The sequence below is a fragment of the Callithrix jacchus genome, chromosome 21 (assembly GCF_049354715.1).
Source record: "Callithrix jacchus isolate 240 chromosome 21, calJac240_pri, whole genome shotgun sequence".
Classification (NCBI taxonomy): Eukaryota; Metazoa; Chordata; class Mammalia; order Primates; family Cebidae; genus Callithrix; species Callithrix jacchus.
In genome coordinates this window covers 15,502,399-15,528,536 of record NC_133522.1, presented here as the reverse complement: position 1 = coordinate 15,528,536, position 26,138 = coordinate 15,502,399, and the positions used below count along the sequence as shown (strand labels likewise).

Genomic DNA, 26,138 nt, shown 5'->3' with positions numbered 1-26,138 from the left:
CAGAAAGACTCATTTTATGGGAGACAATACAGAGACCTAAGTGGTAATTACTTTTTCAAGAAGAAAAAGAAAAACGTTAAGGAATTGGTCTTATAGCCTACCAGTGTTAGTGTCCAAACACAGAATTTCAGGGCTCCTTTGGGTGATTTAAGCAAAAGTGACAAGCAGAGAGAAAGGCAAGTATCCACAGGTTCTTGATCCACTGGCCATGTAATATTTCTCCTTTCCATCAGTTGTTGATTCGCTGGTTTCTTCCCAGGGGTGGTCCCAAAGGAAAATATTCTAAATCATATTTTCCAAGAATTCCTTTAAGCAAGGGTCAACAAGATTGCAACCTGCACTGTGCTTCTATTTGAGAACACGTGCATAAGCTATGACAAGAGCTGAGTTACATGATCAAAATGCCCTAAAGGCCTTCTACATTAAATGCTGACTCTTTTTTTTTTTTTTTTTTTTTTTTTTGAGACGGAGTTTCGCTCTTGTTACCCGGGCTGGAGTGCAATGGCGCGATCTCGGCTCACCGCAACCTCCGCCTCCTGGGTTCAGGCAATTCTCCTGCCTCAGCCTCCTGAGTAGCTGGGATTACAGGCACGCGCCACCATGCCCAGCTAATTTTTTGTATTTTTAGTAGAGATGGGGTTTCACCATTTGACCAGGTGATATTTTGACCTCGTGATCCACCCGCCTCAGTCTCGCAAAGTGCTGGGATTACAGGCTTGAGCCACCCTGCCCCGCCAAATGCTGACTTTTAATCCATTTTCCTGTTGCCTGATTAAGATGAGAATCTAACAAAGGGGTAAGTTATGTGACTAAATCTACATACAGTACAGTATTTCCTGGTAAATTTATACAGAGTCGGGGAGGGGGAGAGATTAAGATAATATAAATCTTTTTGTGGAGGTGGTGCCTTTTCCCATTTTCTTTTTAACTTTTTAGCTTTTATTCTGAATTTGCTCCATAATTTACTGGATAAGATTTAGAATGTTCTCATTCAGGCATACTGAATAAATTGCTCATAAACTTTTATTTCTCTTGACAAGTGTAAAATGTCATTCATGCTATTAAGACTTCAATTTAAACCTTGGGTTAAATATAACACAATTTAAAATGGGACTAAAGCTACAATTTTCATGTTAGAGTCTAAGAGACTGAGATTAGACTTAAACATATACTATATTGAAAATTAGGCCCCAGATAACCAAGTGCACCTTTCCACTTGATTAGTTTTTAAAGACAGTCCTGCCGTTGTGTGTATTTTATCCCATATCAGACAGAAAAAGAAAAAGTAAAGGTTGCTAGGTCCTGTTTTGCACAGGTAAAGTGTCTCTAAGCAACCTCAGGAAATCCTTTCAGGCACTGTCAACACACAAATTATTTCTTTTCCAGTTTTTTTTTTTTTTTTTTTTTTTTTGAGGCGGAGTTTCACTCTAGTTACCCAGGCTGGAGTTCAATGGCGCGATCTCGGCTCACCGCTACCTCCGCCACCTGGGTTCAGGCAATTCTCCTGCCTCAGCCTCCCGAGTAGCTGGGATTACAGGCGTGCACCACAACGCCCAGCTAATTTTTTTTGTATTTTTAGTAGAGACGGGGTTTCACCATGTTGACCAGGATGGTCTCGATCACTTGACCTCGTGATCCACCTGCCTCGGCCTCCCAAAGTGCTGGGATTACAGGCTTGAGCCACCGCGCCCGGCCTCTTTTCCAGTTTTTATTTACCTATTTTTGAGATGGAGTCTAACTGTTGCCCAGGCTGAAGTGCAGTGGTGCGATCTCAGCTTACTGCAACCTCCACATCCCGGGCTCTACTGATCCTCCCACCTCAGCCTCCCATGTAACTGGGATTACAGACATGCACCACCACACCCAGCTAATTTTTGTATTTTGTGTAGAGACAGGGTTTCACCATGTTGCCCAGGCTGGTCTCAAACTCCTGGGCCACAAGCAAACTGCCTACTTTAGCCTCCCAAAGTGACAGGGTTACAGGCGGGAGCCACCAACTTGACTGAGAATTTATTTCCTTATCAGTTAGGAAAAGCTGAATCCTCTTCATTTTCTATTAACCAATCAATCATTAGGGTAATAAACACAGATTGAGGCTGCACAGAGGGGGTCACTACACTTAGAAAGAGAGCTTTACCTTTAACAGAGCATAAAAACAATTCACTTGGCTTCTTGTATGAATGGAAGTCAGCTAAATTCCCCAAGTAATGTTATCCCCAGAAGAGATACTTAAATATTCCAGAACCTCAAATGAAAGAAAACTAAAACAAACAAACAAACAAAACTTCCTAAGGAAATAGTATCTGATGACTGTTTTCTAAATCCTGTGCTCTCAAAGTAGTGTTTGAGATCATGAGAACTCCCTAACTGTATAAAGTTGTTGCAAAGTGAGAAAAAGGAAGATTAGACTGCTCCTTGATGCAGCATTCTGAGGCTTACGATGTTCATCACACAGGAAGCAAAATATTTCTGAGTTCCATGTTAGATAATTTCACTTCCAATAGGCCAAGCATGGTGCTTGGCACTTGGGATGCAAAGACAAATGCTACATTTTAAGGCAGTGTGCTGGGGGCCATGTGAGCACAGACAGGAAGAGGCTAAACCCAGTACACTGGCCACAACATGGTTTGGGGAAAGAGAGCCTGTACACCTACAATAAGAGAGTGACAGATGCACTTGGAAGAAAAGCACATTCCAGGTAAGGGAACAACAGAAAGTGTAATTGCTTGGGACCATGATGGGATGAAGCATATCCAACCACTATAAGCTATTTTGAGCTAACAAATCCTAATGCAAACTCCCAGTTCCATTTGCATAGTCCTAAGCTTGACCTTGAACTTGTCATCAATTGCATCTTTTGCAAAATTCCAACTTCTACTATTTAACCCTCCAAAACGAAGCCAAATTTGGTCCGCAAACCTAATCCTCTCGTTGCTTTTCACCTCTATTACTACCACCAGCTTCAAACTATCAACATTTCTTGCCTGGAATACTAGAATAGCCTCCTAATTGATGTCCTGTAATTACCATGCAACTCATTCTCTACACACGTAATACCCGGGTTCAACATGGGTGATGTTTGAAAATGTAAATCAGATCCTGGCACCCCACCATTGCATATTGCCTCAGAATATCCATATGTAATTCAACTCTCAGCTCTGACCAGATTCCTTCCTGGTACTTGTCACAATTAAGCATACAGTTACTATTTGGCTAGTTGCTTATTTCCTGTCCCTGCCCCCTCATCCCTCCCTCCTCCCATTGTCCTGGAACTTTCATGAAGACAAGAATCTCATCTTTTTTGGTCACCACTGACTAGCTAAATATAAACAAAATGCCTGTAAGAAGTTACTTAGGAAAAAAAAATCACTTTGTTTTAGACAAGCTCTATTTTAGTATTCTTAAATTTTTATTCTATTTCTGACTTTTAAAAACAACTTTTTTTTTTTTTTTTTTTGAGACGGAGTTTCTGGTAACTGTTGTTACCCAGAATGGAGTGCAATGGCCCGATCTCAGCTCACCGCAACCTCCGCCTTCTGGGTTCAAGCAATTCTCCAGCTTCCCGAATAGCTGGGACTACAGGCGCGCACCACCATGCCCTGCTAAGTTTTGTATTTTTAGTAGAGATGATGTCTCACCTTGTTGACCAGGATGGTCTCGATCTCTTCACCTTGTGATCCACCCGCCTCGGCCTCCCAAAGTGCTGGGATTATAGGCGTGAGCCACCGCGCCCAGCCTTAAAAACCAACATTTTTAATGTCCATGTTGCATAATAGAAGAATTTTTATTCACCAAAGACATTCAACCATGTTGTTCTAACCTGACAAATCTATGGTACTGCAAGTATACATTTAAAAAGGATTAAATTGTCCAGGTACAGTGGCTTATGCCTGCAATCACAGCACTTTGGGAGGCCGAGGAAGGGAGATCACTTGAGACCAGGATTTGAGACCAGTCTGGGCAATATAGAGAAATCCTGTCTCTACAAAAAATAAAAACAAACAGAACAAAATAGCTTGGTGTGGTGGCACACACCTGCAGTCCCAGCTATTTGGAAGTCTGAGCTAGGAAGACTGCTTGAGCCCGGTAAGTTCAGTCTGCATTGAGCAGTGACTGTGCCACTGTACACCATCCTGGGTGACAGAGGGAGCCCCTGCCTCAAAAACAAAAATAAATAAAAAAGTCCAAACTGATGATAAGTAGTGACAGATATAGTTAAATTATATGGCATTATTTAAAATTAACTGTACTAAGGTTTAAATTAAACTTGTGAAGCAAAAGCTTTAAATACAAATGATTGTTAAGTTAGTCTATGAATATGAGAAAAATTACTAGCATTTAAATAATAAGTAAATAAAAAGAATTATAAAGAGTAATCTAATAAGGTTTAAGAGATAACCAGACGCACCTTTTCATTTTATTGGTTTTTAAAGACAGTACTGTTGATACAAGGAGAAACTGCCAAGAATTTCCCATCAATAACAAAATACTGAATTCATATTCTGGATGTCCCAAGGGGCTTCATATCTAAGTATCCACTAGTGTTGTAATACTTATCTTAGCACTTTTCAGCATGTATGAACATCAGCTACTTTTCAAGAAAATAAATGGAGTAGCTCATGAGACTGGTAATGAAATACATCACAATTTACCCGAGATTACCAGACTGAATCTGTTCCAAGATAGACTATGTAGTAATATTATCACAGTAACAATGACAGCTGCTGTTTCGTAGCATTCAATCTAGAGAGTCAAACTTTTCCATTTAGTCTTTATGACATTGTTTACTGTGTATTCCAACATACCTAATGCCTTTTTGTGGCCATCTAAAAAAAAGATTGAATATTATTGAAGCGTAAATAGCTTTCCACAGAAAATACATATGAAATACCTGCTTATAGCATCCATCCATACATAATGGGCAGGAAAAAGAGACTAGAAGGATATACATCCAAAGTTCAAAAACAGTTGTCTCTGGATAGTGGGATTGCAAATGCATGTATGCATTTTAAAAGTGTTCCATAATTGGCATTTATGACTTCTGCAATCAGAACGTAAAATATAATTTTGGAAGTTTTTTATAAAAATGATTTTGTAAGCTTATAAATCATCTTCATTGACCTGTGATGGGGAATAAAGAAAATTGTGTAAAGTGCCCTCACTCTCAGATATTTCTAGAAATTTGCTAAAGATTAATACAAACTTCTGTGAGATTAAACAGAAAGAAAAATACAGTTCGTGTAAGAAGTTAACTAAACACATATGTGAGCCTATAATCTAACTGTTTAAGAGTAGTTTTAAGATAAAATATAACCTGAGGTTATTTATTGCTAGAATGAATATCACATTCTCTGACACAGCCGTCTTCTCTAACACTCACACTGAAATGGACCATTTCATACTGAAATGATCAGTAGACTGTCCTTTTCTGCTGAAATGCCCAAGGAAACTCGAGTCTTCTTTCTTCCCATTATCACTGAAATCTCCCACATGGATTATAAAATGTAAGTTTCTATTTTGAGATTTCATATTCACTACCCTTCGGAAGGCGAAAGACAAAAACATAAAGATAATTTTATGTGCTTTCAAAAGAAAATGGCAAGTGTCTTTTCTCTTAATGTATATCCAAACACTTCTGCTTTTTTCCCATCAAATGCAGAATTCATGCTATATTTACAAGAGGTAATGTGCCTATACCTCACTTATGACACAGTTTAAACCCGGTATTTGGATGTAACAGGTGGGCTGAAGGACTCACTACTTACTGACATCATTGAGATTTATTGAATTTTTCCTGATTTTTCTGCTTTTTAATTTTTAGTCATTCAAGGTGACAAAAGAACTACTAACAAAAATTCAAATATATTGTTATACAAGGCAATGACAGAAGAATATATTCTTAGTGACAGCAAACAAAGTCTTTAATAAATGTAATCATGCCATGGAACTTAGCAATATTGCTTCTTTACTTAAGTGGACAAATATAAATTGCAAAAGAAAATCTGAATATAAAAGTTATAAAAATAAATTTGTTCCTGAAAGAAAACTGTCTTGACTCAAGACTGCATGTCCTGTATTACCAATGAGGATCCAAAGGGTCAATTTCCCATGCAATCAATTTCAATTCAAGATGGAATTTAATATGTTCAGCATATTATTTACTTAATCAGAAATTAATGTAAAGAAACTCAGTTACTAAAGCATTCTTATTTAAATTTTAGTATCTTAGCAAATATATCTCCAAATTCAAAATAAGGTAAGAACTGATCCCATTTTTGAAATTAGAACTGTCCAAGTACACTTCAGATAAGAGTTTTTGTTTAAATAAACTTTCAATTCTCTAGTGTCTAACCATGTGGAATTAAAGAGAAAAAAAGTAGTGAAAACAATAGCAACAATAATTGAGACTTATGAATTATAACTGTGTGCTAGTAACTGTGTTATATATTTTACATGCATTATTTCATTTAGTCATGAATCATTTTTTGGAATAAAGAGCCAGCACTTTTTAGAATATAAGTGTACAAGAAAGTAAAAAGGTATTTAAAAATTATTAAACTAAACCAAGCTTAAACATTCTTTTTTTTTTTTTTTTTTTTCTGAGACTGAGTCTCCCTCTGTCACCCATCCTGGAGTGTAGCAGTGGTGAAATCTGGGCTCACTGGAACCTCCACCTCCCAGGTTTAAGCAGTTCTTCTGCCTCAGCCTCCTGAATACCTGGGATTACAGGTGCCTGCCACTGCGCCCAGCTAATTTTTGTATTTTTTTGTGGAGACATGGCTTCACCATATTGGCCAGGCTGGCCTTGAACTCCTGACCTCATGATCCTCCTGCCTTGGCCTCCCAAAGTGCTTGGATTACAGGCGTGAGTCACCAAGCCTGGCTAACACTCTTTCTTTGAATACTGAATATAAAAATAAGATACATAAAAATGTTTTAAAATCTGATCAAAGCATTTTAAAATGGTTTTTGTAAAAGATAAAAGTAGAGGAAACAAGGAATATTTTAAAAGATGCAATATGAAGCCAGTTCAATTTCAAATATAAAAAGTCTGTCAAGGAAGGACATATACATATAGGTGTGTGTTTTTATATACATATATTTATATATGGCTTTTCTGCCTTCTCAAAGGCCATCTAGCCTTACTAAGGAGTTAGTTCTAAGCTGTGGTGCTGATATCACAGAAATCAGGGATTCTCATCTATTCTAAGTTCAGAAGTAGGGGAACCAATTTCCAGTCTTCATTCTATCACTTATCTGCTCTTTGATATTGAACAAATATTTCCTTCTCTGAATCTTCCTGATGATACACACATAGACACAACACACACATCAATCAATCAAACAATATTTTATAATATCACATCATATCCTATTTCCACTTTATCTCATCTGACCCATTTTACCCACAGGAGTAATCCTTCCATCCTCCATGGACTAGATTTTGGAAATCCATTCTACTGTATCCAGGTAAACACGTGACTACTCAGCATACATGGCCAGTTCCCTTTCCCATTTCACCCACATGAGGAAAACTGTAAAATTCAAATTCTAAGTCACTTTAAGAAGCATAATTTAATAACAATGAAAGAATAATATATTGAAAGCAGTGAGAAAATATTCCTTCAAAATGCATACATTTTACTTCAAAGCAATGACTATTAAAAAGCACCCCAGTTATTAAAATTTAAAAAAGACTTAATCTTTAATTAATTAACAAAATACATACACATTTTTAGGAAAAACGTGTCTATGGTTTTGCTGCTAAGATAGCCAGCAGATGTCTGACTAGTCTGGAGGGAATTTCTCTTCCTAGGAGAAAACAGCTTAAATAGAAACAAACAGCCATATGCTGACTTCCTACTGCTTAGCAGATGAGGTGGAGAGCCATGTTCTACAATGCGAAACATGAGGGTCAAGGTTCAAATTAACTTTCTTTAAGCTTCAGTGTAATTAACCAAGATCAAATTACTTTTTAAATATAAGTTGTGTCAAAGAACTGTGCTATCAATTTGTGACAGGCATAACATGGAGTTCTGAGTTTAATCATTGGTAATATTGGGTATAGGAGAATAGACCCATAAAATATTTTCCTAACGAACTTTTAATATAGCTAATCCAAAATAAGCAAGAAAATACTGCTCGTAAGACCTTCATAGTAAGTTGGGTTTGAAAATGAATTAGACAAATAGTGAGTTTTTATGTCTAAAAACAACAAAGTATTCTAAATTAAATAATTTCATATTTTCATCGAGACGTGATCATTGGTTTGCAAAGAAAAATAATCAATGAAAAATAAATTTAAAAACCACATTTGTGCATAAACATTGTTTACTTTTATAAAATCAAACTTCAAATAATTACAAGTGAAAGTGTTAGAAATAAAAACTACCATAAATTTCTTAGCATTTCAATTTTTTGATTTTATAATTGTGTGAGATAACTTTAGCCTGCCTCAAAACTGTTTTTGAGAAAACAGTTTACAGTTTTTACTACACAGCAAAGAACAGCACCAAAACATTAACCAATATCTGCACTAAGGCCTACCACTGTTATAACTGGGATGTAAATGAAAATAAAAATAATCCCCCAAATAACTGATCAATAGAATAACTTTGGTGCATTATTTCAACTTAAATAAATATTAAAGGCACAATAGACAAAAATATTATTTCTATACAGAAATAAAGGTTTTCAATGGCATTCTATAATAATTTTTTTCAGTGTTTGAGAGATTGACAATTGTTAGGAATGGAGAAATGCATTTGTTGTTACAGCTGTAAAACTTGGTTTAAAGGCAAATAAAACACATATAAATGTTTTTTAAAAAGCATTACCAACAACTGCGCTATGAAGCCTGTGTTGCCTCAAGATACTTTTCGTTAATGTTTTTACTTGGGGCGATAGTTTCACTAAGCAATTATATGCAATCTTTGTCTTCCTGTGTCTGAGCCTTGGGGAAAGTCAGAATAGTTCTTACTGAACTTCTGGAACCTAAACTGAGCAAACATTTTTTTTAAGTAGTAATATTTTCCAGGAAAAATTAAAACCCAAACTGTAACAATACTTTACAAGATTAACTTACAGCAAATAAAGCCCATGCTTCCCCCTCACCTTTAACCTGTTTCTGTAACATGCAAAAAGCTAGTTTTGGCTTTAGGACTCAAACGTTTTAAATATGGTGAATCAGCAGTACCCGCTGCCTAAAATAAATAACTGACATACGGTGAATGAAATTACTACGTATCTATTTGTAGTGCGTTACACCATGATTTTCCTAAATAGTGGTTTCTAAACTTTGTAAACATACCAAACCTTTTTAACTGCAGAGTATTTAATTTTTCCGATGAACTTAATGTGTCTAAATCATACAGTGTATCCAAGTGAAAATATGCTTTTTTGTTTTTATTTTTATTTTTATTTTGAGACAGGTTTTCACTCTGTCACTTAGGCTGGAGTGTAGGAATGCAATCATGGCTCACTGCTCCTCAGTCTCCTGCACCCAAGAAATCCTCCTGAATCAGCCTCCAGAATAGCTGCGGCTACAGGTGTGCACCACCATGACCAGCTAATTTTTTTTAATTTTATTTTACTGCAGAAATGGGGTCTTGCTATGTTTCCCAGGCTGATCTCAAAGTCCTGGCCTCAAGTGGTTTCCTGCCTCGGGCTCCTGAGTGTTACGGGCATGAGCCACCACATCCAGCTGAAAACATGCTTTTAATAACAGCAATTAAACTAATATAAAAATTATTCAAAGCAAACAATAGCGAAAGTTTCCCAGGGTTTTGTTGTTGTTGTTGTTGTTGTTGTTCTTTGTTTTTGTTGAGACAGAGTCTTGCTCTGTCACTCAGGCCGGAGTGCAGTGGCGCGATCTCGGCTCACTGCAAACTGCACCTCCTGGGTTCAAGCAGTTCTCCTGACTCAGCCTCCCCAGTAGCTGAGGTTACAGGCATGTGCCACCACACCCAGCTAATTTTTGCATTTTTAGTAGAGACAGTGTTTCACCACGTTGGCCAGACTAGTCTCAAACTCTTGACCTCAGGTGACCTGCCCACCTCGGTCTCCCAAAGTGCTGGAATTATAGGCATGAGCTATCTCACCGGGCCCAGCGTTTCAAGTATTTATTACCACTAATAAGAATCCTTGTTATAAAACTATATTAATATCAAACTGCATTTTATAAATATTTATTATCTCTATATTTCCCTATTTAAAAGTACGTTAATTGTTGGTGAATATTATCTTAAAGTATTTTAAGTTACATATATTAAATTTTATTCAGTAAACTATAGTGTTCTTTTTTCTCTGGAGCTTGAAAACATTTTGGAGGCATAATGATGAACATCATCCTAAAATTTATGAACCACACATTAAGGGGTTCTGCATTTGATCATTTTTCTGGTAAAAGTGATATAATGATCTTAAGACTGGTTTCAATTCCATGAGTGCATATTTGTTGACTAAGACTAGAAGGCTTTTCCCATAATGGCCTCTCAAGGTAATGGAATGTCTAGCTAAGAAAGGGAACTTAACTGGCAGCTAACAATATCTTTAAAATACCTATACAAAAGCCAGATTAGAAAAGACAACCCTCTACATCCCAGTGCATTGAAGTTATCTTGAGCATGTGGGGGTAAAACTAAAGGTGTTTGAAAAGGAAGATCTAGAAAGTAAGCATTTAGTCCTTTTATTCAAGTCTGTAACTTTAAAATGATTCTGACAATGATAAAAATGCAGGTAGAGTAGGAAATAATACAGAAAGAAAGGTGATTTTCAATATTTTAAAACATTAGTGTTGGTAAATACTTCACTTATAAGCTATTATAATTCCTGAGAACAAACAATCACTATTTTACCCTCTGGTCTTCAGATTCTTATCTACCAAAATAAGAGCTGCCTTAGGTCATCTATATCATCTTTTTAATTCTCTAAATTTGTTTTCAGATAACTTAGTTTCATGTCTACATAGAACAATTATTCTTAAACATAAATGTGTCAAAAGTTACAAAGATGCTAATATCATAATTTTGAAATATGACTTTATCAAAATATACAATTGGTCCTCTGTATCCATGAGCTCTGCAACTGTGGAATCAATCAATCACAGATGGAGAATATTAGGGGAAAATAAATGGTGCATTTATACAGAATATGTATGGGCTTCTTTTCCCTTGTGATTATTCCCTAAACAATACGGTATAGCAACAATTATTACATGAGCTATTGTAAGTAATCCAGGCACGTTTGTAAGTATATGGGGGTGGGTACGCATAGGTTATGTGTAAATACTATGTCATATATAAGGAACTTGAGCATCTAAGGATATTTGTATATACAGCGGTCCTGGAACCAATCACCCAAGAATACTGAGGAAGGACTATACATTCTTTTATAAATAGGTCAAACATTAAAACTTATTTTGCTTGGGCTACATTTCAAGTTGGCCTTAAAAGAAAAAAAAAGCAAACTAGCCTTCTGGTATGATGATAGCTGACATTCACCTCACTGATTTAGTTCTGAGACCTTTACTGAGAATCAAGACAATAAGAGACAGGCAGTTAAGTACATTGTTACTTAACCGTGAATACGCAAATATAAACTGGATTGTAGAATTTCAAGGAAATATTTTTAAAATATGAACAGCTAGTTTTAACAGAATTTAAAATGGTTACTTACATTTTCATTGTATCTAATTATATTTTATGCTCATATCAAACATTTTTGGCATTCTGTCTCAAGTAATATGAGGCTCTGTGAGGGTGATCAAATGATTTACATTCTCGAGGGCTGATTTCACATTAATAAAATGATCGAGTTGGAATAATCTGTCTCTAAATTCCTTTCCACATTTAAATTTTATAATTATATAAATGTACACTTTTATACTTTTTAAAGTTATAGTTGAATGTTGAAGACAATTTTGGAGACTATGAAAACTAATTATATAATTAAAATTTTGAACATTAAATTATATTAACATATCAATTATCTTAGAAAAACATCAAATATAGCTATATATATAGTTATGTATATAGTTTTATAGAAAATTATATATAAAGTGAATTTTATTTAAATTTCATTTGTCTCTCCAATCCCTATGAAATTCTCAGTTTTTGGCATAGTATATACGGCAGGATCCTTTCAAAGCAATGAATCATTTTGGCTACCCCTGCAATGTACGCAGAAAATAAAAGAAGCCCAACTCTTATTCAAATGCAATACAAATATAGCCTATAGATAAAATTGTTTAATGATTAGTCAATGAATCCTTCTTGGGGTAATTTCAAATGAGCTGCATTTGGTGCTAGAGTAGATAAATGGAACCCTCAATTACCTATCTTCTTCCAAAGGTATATACACATACTTTTCTCATTATCACTTTAATAGAAATATATTTCTAAGAATTAGAAATGGTTTAAAACCGTAACTTATACTGCTAGTTGAACGTATTTTTCTTAATGAAGAAAAATTTTTAAATCCCACAGCATCCTAGTTATAGGCAAACTCTCATATGTAGATATGTATAAATGTGTGTGTGTGTGTGTGTGTGTGTGTGTGTGTTGGCTATTCACAGGCATGGTCCCACTACTAATCAGCAGGGGAGTTTTGATCTTACATTTCTGACCTGAGCCTGTTCACCCCTCCTTAGGCAACCTGGTTCCCCATTCCCAGGAGGTCACCATACTGATGCTAAACAGTGTAGACACCCAATGGGCATAAAGCACTACAGCCTAGAACTCCCAGGCTCAAGCAATTCACTTGCCTCAGCATCTCAAGTAGCTGAGACCACAGGCAGCACATGCGTCCCTATTCAATATATTTAAAAGCAATAAAGGAGGGGATAAAACAATTTTAATGAAATTTTCCAACAAAAATTAGCTCCCAATCAAAAGTCAAATAGTTAATCAACTCTGTGTAAATCCCAATTTAGCTTGAAAAACAAGCTAGAATGTGAAATATAGAAAACTCAAATAGTAGATTGTATTCATATAGAAAGCTAGAGATTTGACTTTTCATTGCCATGATCGAGACAAACGATGCCACTCTGCCACTCCCCCTGCCAAATATAAAGAGCCCAGTTTACTTACTGGCTACTTCCAGTGATGCATTGTGGCTCACAGCCTCTCCAAGGTAATTCCTTGCTACGCAGACATAGACTCCCTCATCAGGTCTACTTTTTCTTCCATGTACTATACGTAAGAAAAATAAAGATCCACTTGGCAGCAACATTCGGTGTGAGCGAGGCTCATCTTTGTCTGTCTCTACTCTCTCTCCCCCTTTGTACCATTCAATAGTGGGTGTGGGGCGGCCTTCAGCTTTGCAGTTCAAAGTTGCAGGTTCTCCTTTTGAGACAATCAGGTCTGAAGGGTGTTCAACAATGCGAGGTGGAAAATCTTCCTGACGAAGACGGGAGCCTGCAGAAGAATTGACAAAATATCTTCATATATCACTTGAAAACAGTTAATTGCTTATTTCAAAAGTATCAGCTTAACCATTGCTACTTAAACACTGTGCAACATTAGCTTATCCTTTCTACCCTATGTACTAACAATCTTTCTGGTGTCTGCCTTGACTACACTTTCCAATTCCTGAATCCTTGTAAGTCTCCACTCACAAAATTCTCTTGCCTGTGCAAATCCTGTCTGTTCCTCAAATCCCTTATCCACGAATCCTTTCAGAACCCCTTACATTGTCTGTTTATATCATGCATGTGCCTATTTCTACAGAGGAATGTGTTAGATAAGTATTGATTGGCTTACCAAGTATTAGAAATAATGGCATGGCTCCTTGGAATCTACTTCTAACAAACCTCAGTCAACAATTTGACAAGACATATGTTATGTACTAATGAACATTCATATTCAAATATATAATAAGACTGTCCTTTATATAGACTTTTATATGTTCCTGATACACTTCCCCCGAGTTTTTATTAATAAATTAATTTATTGATAATAATTTATATTTTAATAGACCTCAAAGATGAAATGCTAAGTACCTGAGTTTAAATAATTAAATATACTACTAAATGGAAATGGATATCAAGTGAGGGTCTTTATTCTAGACCTTACATATTATGTAATAAATGAAGCTCCGTGTGTCTATGTCATTTAAATATTTTCTGTGTCTGTACCTTATTTTTTTCCAATGTGATTATAATCTCAAAAGCAGGAATGATGTTTCACAGTTTATAACATTCCTATTTTATTGCTAATTATATAGAGTAAATATGTAAATTTATCAAATATTTATCAAATTCAACAGCCAAAGGCCTTACTGATAGAGTCCCAAGACTTGCCCTCATCTAGTGTTTCAAGTTCAATGAATAAGGAAAAGTAGAAACCAGTCTTCCCTTTCATTCCCCTAGTTCTTCCCAAATTCCTCCCAAGTTCTTAAATTATTCTGCTTAGCCTCATCTCTATAGCCAGCTATCATCACAAGTCCAACTCATATCCCTTTCTACAAGGAAAGCCTCTGAAACAGTTTCACTTCAGTATAGCCAGATGAAGGCTCTGAAATGCAAATATAATGTGAGTTGTCCTCTATTTCATTGGCCCTTAAAATAAACTTAATGCTCTTAACATCCATCCTTAACAAGACCTACAAAAGCTAGCTGGATTCATTCCCTGATCCGGCTCTCTAGACACTTACTATTCCATGCCTTTCTCTGCTCTCTTCAGCCTGACTTCCGTTAGCTCCACAAATACCTTGCATATCCTCCTGCTACATGGCTTATGCCTGCCACAGGGCCTGGACTTGACATAATCTTATGATAGAACACACCTACTCTTATATCAAATCTCTGCTCTCCCTAATCTTTACAACAAAGTTAAATGTTGGTTTTACAAACCTAAAGAGCACTATATAGCTACCCTTGGTAAGGATGATCAGAATTACAATATATAAATCTATTTGTCTGATGCTGTTTGTCTATTTTTCCCACCCTTCTGTAAGGTCTGTGGTCTGGTTTTGCTCATGGTGTTCCCTTATGGCTGGCAGAGTGCTGTGCACATTTACAGTACTCATTAAACGTGTAGAAAAAGTGGCAAAAATCAATGAATGCTGACAAGAAAGACCTAACTAAGCAGAATGAGATTGGGTACAAAAATCATGCACACAGCCCTTTATGCTAAAAACTCTCAATAAACTAGGTATCCACCAAACGTATCTCAAAATAATAAAAGCTATCTATGACAAACCAACAGCCAATATCATACTGAATGGGCAAAAATGGGTATCATTCCCTTTGAAAACTGGCAGCATACAAGGGTGCCCTCTCTCACCATTCCTATTCAACATAGTATTGGAAGTTCTAGCCAGAGCAATCAGGCAAGAAAAAGAAATAAAACACATTCCATTAGGAAAAGAGGAAGTCAAATTGCCCCTATTTGCAGACTACATGATTGTATATTTAGAAGACCCCATCATCTCAGCCCAAAATCTCCTTAAGATGACAAGCAACTTCAGCAAATGCTCAGGATACAAAATCAATGTGCAAAAATCATGAGCATTCCTATATACCAATAACAAACAGAGAGCCAAATCATGAGTGAACTCCTATTCACAATTGCTACAATGAGAATAGAATACCTAGGAATACAATTAACAAAGGATGGGAAGAACCTTTTCAAGGAGAACTACAAACTACTAATCAAGGAAATAAGAGAGGACACAGATGCAAAAACATTCCATGCTCATGGTTAGCAAGAATCAACATTGTGAAAATGGCCATACTACCCAAAGTAATTTACAGATTCAATGCTATCCGCATCAAGCTACCATTTACCTTCTTCACAGAACTAGAAAAAACCACCTTAAACTTCATATGGAACCAAAAAAAAAAAAAAAAAAAAAGCCTGCATAGCCAAGAAAATCCTAAGCAAAAAGAACAAAGCTAGAAGCATAACGTTACCTGACTTCAAACTATATTACAAGGATACAGTAATCAAAACCCCATGGTACTGGTATTGAAACACAGACATAGACCAATGGAACAGAACAGAGGCCTTGGAAGTAACACCACACATTTACAACCATCTGATCTTTGACAAACTTGACAAAAACAAGCAATGAGGAAAGGATTCCCTATTCAATAAATGGTGTTGGGAAAACTGGCTAGCCAGGTGCAGAAAGCTGAAACTGGACCCCTTCCTTACACCTTATACAAAAATTAACTCCAGATGGATTAAAGATTTAAACATATAACCTAACACCATAAAAACCCTAGAAGAAAACCTAGGCAACACCATTCAGGACATAGGCATAGGCAAAGACTTCATGACTAAAACACCAAAAGCTTTGGCAAGAAAAGCCAAAATAGACAAATGAGATCTAATTAAACTTAAGTGCTTCTGCACAGCAAAAGAAACAATCATTAGAGTGAACTGGCAACCAACAGAATGGGAAAAAAGTTTCACAAGCTATCCATCTGACAAAGGGCTAATATCCAGAATCTACAAAGAACTAAAGCAGATTTACAAGGAAAAAACAACCCCATCAAAAAGTCGGTAAAGGATATGAACAGACACTTTTTAAAGGAAGATATTTATGCAACCAACAAACATATGAAAAAATGCTCATCATCACTGGTTATTAGAGAAAGGCAAATCAAAACCACATTGAGATACCCTCTCATGCCAGTTAGAATGGCAATCATTAAAAAATCTGGAGACAACAGATGCTGAAGAGGATGCGGAGAAATAGGAACACTTTTACACTGCTAGTGGGAGTGTAAATAAGTTCAACCACTGTGGAAGACAGTGTGGTGATTCCTCAAGGACCTAGAAATAGATATACCATTTGACCCAGCCATCCCATTATTGGGTATATATACAAATGATTATAAATTGTTCTATTGTAAAGCCACATGCACATCTTCAATGTGGCATTGTTTACAATAGCAAAGACCTGGAACCAACCCAAATGCCCATCAATGATAGACTGGACAAGGAAAATGTGGCACATATACACCATGGAATACTCTGCAGCCATAAAAAATGATGAGTTTGTATCCTTTGTAGGGACATGGATGAATCTGGAAACCATCATTCTCAGCAAAGTGACACAAGAACAGAAAAGCAAATACCACATGTTCTCACTCATAGGTGAGTGGTGAACAATGAGAACACATGGACACAGGGAGGGGAGCATCACATACTGCAGTCAGTTGTGGGGGGCTAGAAAAGGGACAGTGCGGGGTGGGAAGAGTGGGGAGGGATAACATGGGGAGAAATACCAGATATAGATGATGGGTGGATGAAGGCAGCAAATCCCCTTGCCAGGTATGGGCCTATGCAACAACCCTGCATAATCTGCACATGTACTCCAGAACCTAAAGTACAATTTAAATAATAATAAATAAATAAATAAACAAATTTCAGAGGATTAAGTATTATAATATGTTCTTGGCCTTCACCTTGGCTGGAATTCTGAAAGTTGGATGCTAAAGAGGATTGACTGCTGAGGAGATACTTATTTGATTAAAGCAATTTTTATTTTAAACTCTGAAAGTCCATGTCAGATAGAAAATTGGGATATATAAGCTGTTATGAGAATACAAAGAAGGGGCACCTAAGATTGCCCGAGCAAGTCAGAGAAGAAACTCAAAGACACGATATTTGAGATAAGCCTTGAAGAATGAGTAAGAAAGAAAAGACAGGAGACGATTTCACCCAGAAGCACAGCTACGGGAGTATGTGGTACACTTGTGGGACCTCCAGGTTTCTTAGAATGGCCTCAGTAGATGGTGCACTTCAGAGATGGCGAAGTATATTTCTGAAGAAATAGCTAAAGGAAATAATGTCATGGGCTTTGTACACTGACCGGAATTTTGGAACCCAGTAGAAGGCAGCCAGAAACCATTAAAAACTTTTAAGCAAGGAATGAGTATCATCAAGATTGGTTTTAAAGAGCACACTATTGGCAGCATGAAACCAGACTTAACAGGATGAGCTAAAAGGAATTAGTGGGGACCCATTTCAAGCAGTAAGAGAAGCAGGGTCAAGCATGGTGATTCATGCCTGTAATCCTAGCACTTTGGGAGGTCAAGGCAGGAGGATAATTGAGCTCAGGAGTTCAAGGCAACACAGGAAAACCCTGTCTCTATAAAAAATTTAAAAAATTAGCCAGGCATGGTGATACATGCCTGTGATTCCAGCAACTCAGGAGCTCACGTGCAATGATCACTTAAGCCTGGGAAGTTGAGGCTGTAGTGAGCTGAGATCACACCACTGCACTCCAGCCCAGGGACGGAGGAAAAAAAAAATCAAATGTATCAAAAGTAAAGAAAGAAAGAAATCTGAGAGCCAGAACTTAGACACTAACAGACAGAAGGGAAAACAGAAGGAAGAATCTCAAGATATTAATTCATAAAACCAACAAAATCTAGCCACTGACAATATGGAGTAAAAGGAAATGTAAATGCACAGGATGGAGGAGAAGCAGAGGGTAGGGAGATGCCAAGATTCCGGTCTCTGTAATAGGTGAAGAACAGTTTCACTGAAGGTAGGGAATAGGAGAGTGCAATTTAGTAAGAGGAAAAAGGGCAGAGGAGATAATTTTATTTAGTATGAGACATGAAGAAATTGGGATATTTCTAGAATACCCAAATGATGATAAGCTGTCAATTGTATATCCCTAAGTTTAATCTCAAAGAAGAAATCTCAGCTAGCATGTCAATTAGAACAGAGTCACTGATGAAATCCATAGGAAAGATCAAAGCCGTCTGGGCAAGCCAGGCCCAGAGGCACATGTCTGTAGTCCCAGCTACTCGGGAGGCTGAGGTGGAAGGATCCCTCGAGCCCCTGAGTTCAAGGCTGCAGTGTGCTATGATCACACCTGTGAATAGCCACTGCACTTTAGCCTGGCCAACACAGTGAGACCCCATCTCTATTTTTTTTTTCTAATTCTAGAGGATTCAGAGAAAGTAATAACCAATTACAGAATCTGGATGTCACTCAGGCTCCATTAAAGTGCAGTGTTGCTGAGGATTTTTGGCCCTAATTTGCAGTCCACTACAGTGAAACCACAACCAATACGGCTTTGGGAATGGAGAACTCAGGACCAAGTTTTTACCCTGATGTTTGTACAGAACAATTCAATAAAAGTCTCAGCAATAAAAATGTTTTCCATGTTATTAAAGCCTAAATTTCCCAAAAGGCTCTATGGAATACTCTTTCTTCAGGTTGTTACTAGGTATTACTTCAAGGAAGAGTTGCAGTCTCAGGGTGTTTGATCTGCTAATGCATATGATGATGTACAAGAAGCGGGGTATACTATGCAGCATTTCCCAACTTATTTGGCCAATCAACTCTTTTTTAATTTTTATTTTTTTGCAAAGTATCTCATGGAACTTTGCTTCCAAGAAACAGGTTTGAAGAGAAAATATATACTATCAAGCATATAATAATTTGAGAAGAATGAATAGGGTCAGCAAAAAAACCTGTTATTTGACTATTAAGCCAGTACCTTTGGAGATTATAACAAAATATAGAAATCCCACATTTCTCATATCGTATAACCTTCAGGAAAAATATCTTTCAATTTCTGAGTGATATCTATGAGTGATTGGTTAACCTCAATAATAAAAACCATGAATGGTAATCATCTTTATTAAAAAAGCATAATAAATTATTATTTGTTATCAAGTCTAAGCAGGAAGTAAAGGAATGGAAAAGAAAACTACTATTCATTATCCACCATCATCTTTTTTATCACAACAACATCTTTATGAAGTGGGTGTTGTTACATCCGGGTCCATATGGGGGAACCGAGACTCAGCTGTCACTCAGCTGAGAAGTGGCAGTGCTGGAATTCAGTCCTAGTCAGATTCAAAGCCCTTGCTCTTTCCAACTACTCCATAAATACTGCTATGGTTAATTAGTTAAAATCCAGAGAGAAACATGCTTTGTCCATGCTTGCTTCCAACACCGGAGGTGTTCACTTTCATTGCTTACTTTGAAAATACAGATGAGAAAAACATCAAGAAACAGTCAAACCTGACGACATCTGTTGTGCCTTTCCTATGCACAGAATATCTATCTGTAAAAGATTTCAGTTACTTCACTCGATAGCAACCCAGCACTCGATAGCAAGACCAGCATCAGGGAAAGGGCAGGGCAGGATTCCTTCAACAACTGCCCAGTTGGAAGATAAAATATAAACATGAGTGACTGAAATATCTAAATATTTATACAACCGCAGCTGGAAAAAGATATACACGTAAGTGCTAAGTATTTCAAGGAAATATATCAAAGTCACGTGAGATTTGTGATGAGGAAACCAAACTCCTAGTTGGATGTAAACTGCTTCCCCTTCTGAGATGTGACTTTTACAGAAACACAGAAAGTAACCATTTAAGACACTGCCCTTGTTACTATTCTGTGGAGGTAAGCACATAGATTATATGCATATAATTTTATTATTTATGCATGTATATGATTTTATTCTTTTTTCTAGGATGACAGTACTATTTGTCTCATGGTTTTGTTTATTTGTGTTTCAGGTCTGTTTCTTAATAGATTGAGAAAAACGTATTTTATTAGTAGTTTTGTTCTGATCCAACTTTTCTCATACTCTACTGTATAAAATTAGAAAACTTAAAATGATTAAAATATCTGTATGCATCAAATATCATATTAATGAACATTGCAGCACAAAAATTCTTATAAAACTGCTAAAAGCACAAAAGGAACAATTCCAGTGAGTAGCTGACAGATACACCATGAATATTAATAGACAATTTGGTGACATCTGTCCAAGGTGGAGACAGACATGTATACAATTGCCTCTAAGCAATTACATATATAATATATATAAGCCTGTGTGTGTGTGTGTGTGTGTGTGTGTATACACACCTATATTCTTAAAAGAGCCTTGCTGCTTAGCACTTGTATTGAAGCTCAATTTACATTTTCAGGAGTAGAATTGCCTCCAATTATTAACATGAATCCTATCATGGGCACCAATCCTGTAATTTTCCTGTCAGAATTTCATCCTACAAGGAGATATTTGTTAAAAATAAGAAGGCAGCGCCCATTAATTACTCACTGTGCAGAGTAGATTCAAATATCCTCTATTCAGTTATACACATTTTCAAATACTCATGCTTACTATTGAAATAAGAAGTATAAAAACAGTCCACACTCTACAAAAAAATCTAAGTACCTTCACCTGAAATTATATATAGCACATAAATACGAGGAAAACAGAATATTTTATAACTACTTGATTACTATATCATGCCATCTTCCTCAGCTACTTTGTTTTGTGTTAATGTCTCTTGATTGTAAACTTCTACCTAAGAAAAGACTATTTAGAGAAAAACTTCTCCAGCCAAAGTTTAGAATAACCCTAATAATTAACTGAGTGCCACTGGTAGAATTTATCATCTAAAATGATTACCAAAATAGAGCAAAATGAAATTCTAGGAGTGAATGCCTGGCTTTTCTGTAATATTCCTAAAGAATCTAATATTGTATGGCTATGTCTCCAGAGATATAGAAGAGACTGGCAGAAGCATAAGTTAAATTTTAGAAACAATTTTGCCTCCCCTCTCCCATCGTTAATAATACACAGACCCCTAAGTAGAAGAGGCTTTTCTATCATGGAACCCAAATACCATAGAAGCCAGAAGGGCAATAACTGCAGGAATTGGCATTGAATCAATTCAGGCAGGATTTCATCCTGAGCTGTAAGGGAATTGGAGGGTTGAAGCTGGCTAGCCAAGTGCATTCTTCCTATACGCCCCTTAATAAAATGCCCAAATAACATGCAAACCAAATAATTTTACTTTCTGTAAAATACTAAACAAATATATTTTCATGTGTCACAATTCAAATTCTCTCAATCTCCAATCCACCAATCTATCCATCAGTTGTTTACTGTATATCATTCCCATATTGTAGTATGAATTGTGCTAAGCAGCATAAAGAAATATGAAATATAATCCCTGATCTTAACAGCCAGAAGTCTATCAAGGGAGGCAGAAATATTAACAGGAATAATATTGAAAAATAATAGTCGTACAATAATAGAAGAAACTGACATCAAAGGAAGGAATAGATGAGGGTGGAGGGACACAAACTACTGTCACATCTATGGGGGAAGTAATTAATACTAGAGACTACATTCAGATGATCTGGGTTCAAATCTAGGCTCTGGTACTCGTTAGTTGTTTGAACTTGAATAAATTGCTTAAGCTCTCTGAATATTAGTTTCTCCACCTGTAAAATGATGCTATAATAATACCTACACTTTATAAGTCAACGTAAGTGCTAATGCGCAAAATAATATTACATTGATCCATGAGTTGGAACCATTAATCAGTTATTTTGGAAGTTGTCATAAGTACCATTATTTGATTTTAATTCTCCTCCTAACTCACTTCTGGAATTATATTAGGACTCTTGGTAATTTGTAGAGAAATGAATTATTTTCCCTAGATTTTTAAGAAACACTGAAAATAAAGCTAAATCTCTAGTTTTATTTGAGCATTCAACTCAAAATAATTTTCCACTTACACAGGTCTTGGCAAGTTTTGGCACAACTCCAGCAAAGCATCTTTCAAAACAGAGAAAAAAAAAAAAACTAGAGCATTTAGCATAGCCGACTTACTGTTTTACTGAGAAGCATCAGAGACTGACTAACTAAAGCCACCTATAATAAAGTATCTCTGCTCCTTGTGGAATATATTCCAAATACATCCACTGAGTAAACGTATTGCTTTCCAAATTTTAAGGGCACACTAATGCTTTTAAAATATCACTGAGTATACAGTCATATTGTTTCTCATTCCCATTTCTTTAAAAATTCAAAAATACTACAGGTAGCGGGAGTGTAGACTGTAATTGTGCATCCTTAATAACCGTTCTAATGGACCAAAACCTTTAGGTCTAAAAACAGAATACAATACAACAGATATAACATGATAAAATATAGTAGCTTATTTCAGCGTTAGGACAAATCAGACCTTTTAAATTTTCACCGACAGAGAAGTTTGGGCAATATTTCCAATCATGAAAAAGAGTATACGGGTGGTCCTATGTTTTTTCATTATTATGGAAATACAGTTAATCATAATCTTGAGTTTTCTTTATATTAGAACGAATTATATGGTACTGCAATCAATGTAAATCTGCACTTCATTTCTTTCTTTATAATATGGGAAAAGCAGATGGCTGTATATTTGAGCCAACTATAACCTCAATACACAGAACATGAGCAGATTAATCTATTGAAGTGGCAACTTGAAAACACTCTTATAACTGTATAAAATCAACCTTGCTTACCAAAACTACTTTGTTCTCAATTTAAATTTCTAAGGAGCGAATGTTTTTTCTGAAGTTAATCTTACTTTCGTGTTTTTTACTTTCCGGTTCAGAGGTACATTTGCAGATTTGTAATATAGGTAAACTGCATGTCATGGGGGTTTGGTAGACAGATTATTTCATCACCAAGGTAGTAAGCATAGTACCTGATAGGCATTTTTTTCTGATCCTCTCTCTCCTCCCAACCTCCACCATCCAGTTAACCCCAGTGTCTGTTGTTCCCCTTTTCGTATGCATGTGATCTCATTGTAAAAACATGTTTTTACAATGTCAATTTAAAGTATGTGAAAACAAGTATGAATATAATACAATTCCTTAACCATAGGAGGGTTTTTAAAATCATAATTAAAGTAATATTTATGAGTTCTTTGTCTAAAGAGTTACATCACATTTTCATAGAATCTGTATATTAGATCTAATTCATCAAAAGTCAATAACCTAAAATCAATTAAAGTACTAAAAATAAAGCTTTCAGTTTTTGAATTAGGCAATCATACTTGTGTTATACTTCAGTAACCCTTGATTTTAGGTGAGTTACTAATGTCTGCAGGATAGCATATGGGATTGCAATTTTAAGGATAACTGTCTAAAAACAATTACACTTTTAGAAAACAAAATACTTAAAATAACCTTTTAAAGGATTACTGAGAAATCCCTAAAGGAATGCTGTCAACTTCACTCATTTAAAAAACTCAGTCAGTACTTTTGACATGAGGAAGAATTTCCGAAGAAAATCTTTTACACATTAGCAAACTAATTGTATTCTCTCTCTCCTGATACCTTCTTCGTGTCTCTCTCATTACATCTCGGCTTTAGCTCTTGCAGATTCCAAGGGCACCCTAATAAGATACTGAGAGACAGTTTCTAATCATTTAGCATACAAGACATTGAAATTTGAAAGGTATTCCAAATGTTAACTTAAAATCTAAGTTTTAAGAAATCGTAAATACGTAAATGGTGTCCTCTAGTACATACTCTAGTAAATATTTAAATGCATAATTAGGACGCTTCATTTTCTAAAGGAGTAAGTAAATAATTCATCATTCCAAAACAAATGTGCAACTTACCTAATAGAAAAAATGCCATAAATAAAATATTAACATACACAACTTTTAATGCAAAAAAATTAGAATCCCCCGAATTTTCTTAATTCTAAGAGCATTTTATTATTGATAATATGTCTATATACATTTATTATTTTGTATTTTAATGTAACTTTGAGAGGGAAATCTGTTATTTTCATAACTATCTTGAGAGCGGTTTATTTCCTAATTTTGAAGGAAAAAAGCCATAAAAACCACTCTCCTTGAAATATTTGTGTTTAATTAATAAATAATTAACCATAACTGAGATATTTCTACATCTCCATTACCTGGAACAGCACCTAGCATTCAGCCAGTATTCAGTAAACACTTTTTGAATGAATAATCAATAATAATGGCAGAAGAAAATGTTAAAGTGATCCCATAGGTATTTATACCTAGCGGTATAGACAAGCATCATTCTCGGAGGCAGTCAAGTGTACCTCTGAGCTGAAGAGAAAATAACAAATAGCCTCAATTCTGCTTCTAGGAAGCAGAAATCCACAAGGCAAGGGAGCCCTGAAGACAGCCTTCCTCCAAGCCTTTGTCAATACAAGGCTTTTGGCCCATTCCTGGCTGGAAGCACTTCTTAAAATTAATTCTAAGGACATGGAAACCTGAAACCTGAAACCTGAATACAGTATTATACATGGTATAAATACAAGAATTAGCAGAGGTATAAGTTGTACAATTCTAGCTGAAAAGACAGACTGAGAAAAAGTGACAGAGACAGAAAAAGAAAGAGACGTAGAAGAAAGGTCTGAAAAGAATCTTAACGTTATTTCTTAGAGGCTGTTGAAAAATGTATAGTTTTTGTTTCCTTGTCTATAAATGTGTGTCTTTTCTAAATAATCCATGAAGTTCTGGTGTTATTTTCATAATAAAATATTTTATTTTAGAGGTTCTAAAAACCAACAAACATCTTTTGGGAAAATACGGAGAAAATAAAATTGAACCTTTGTTAGCTCTTGCAATCATTTATTCACTCAAAATCCATGTACCAAATGTCCATGCTGCACCACATCTATGCTAGATGCTGGTGCTACAAGAACACAAAAAAATGCTCAAAACAAAACAAAACAGAAACAGTAAGCAGTAACTCTCTCTCTCTCTCTCTCTCTCTCTCTCTCTCTCTCTCTCTCTCTTCTTCTAGCTATTAAAGACATAAAGTTAATACAAATGACAAGTGACACTGTATGCACTTAAACAATGCGTATGCACTTATATCCATCTTAGCCAACTTTTTAACATGGGGGCCCATAAACAACCAGTAAGCAAATTTGAAAGTTGTATATGCAGAACTGCATGCAACACAGTTAGAATGAATGGGAGCAAATGCCTTTGACAAAAATAAGCTTTCCTGGAAATGTGAAAAGCCTGAGTGAGATTACATGAATAGAGACCACAAACCCGGAGGCGCATAGCTGCTCAGTCATGCCCTGTGTGAGCCCTAGAGTTAAAAGACTGGATATGGATTTAAACCGATTAACAGGTATCAATTGCCTCCTCTCTTTAGGAGGCAAATAGACCTAATTATCTTACTTATCTTCCATGCCATTACAAGCTAATTCCTGGTCTATGCTGCCCAGGGAAAATTATTTATTTAAACCTTAAATTATTTTTCACTTCACATTTGATTATTTTTAAGCATGTGTGAAATCCTTCAATAATAGTAAATTAAACTCAATTACATTATCAAAATATACTTTCTTCCTACTCAGCCTGTAAT

At 35.9% G+C, this 26,138-nt stretch overlaps 1 protein-coding gene across 13 annotated transcripts in view; it reads right to left on the bottom strand.

Moving 5' to 3' along the window:
• ROBO1 (roundabout guidance receptor 1) overlaps positions 1–26,138 on the bottom strand; it is a 1,154,664-nt gene that overhangs the window by 325,726 nt on the left and 802,800 nt on the right. For all 13 annotated transcript variants that reach the window (XM_002761303.7, XM_054248986.2, XM_054248983.2 and 10 more), the window contains one exon: positions 13,089–13,415. In XM_002761303.7, coding sequence (XP_002761349.3) covers positions 13,089–13,415 — 327 coding nt within the window. The remainder of the gene's footprint in view (positions 1–13,088; positions 13,416–26,138) is intronic.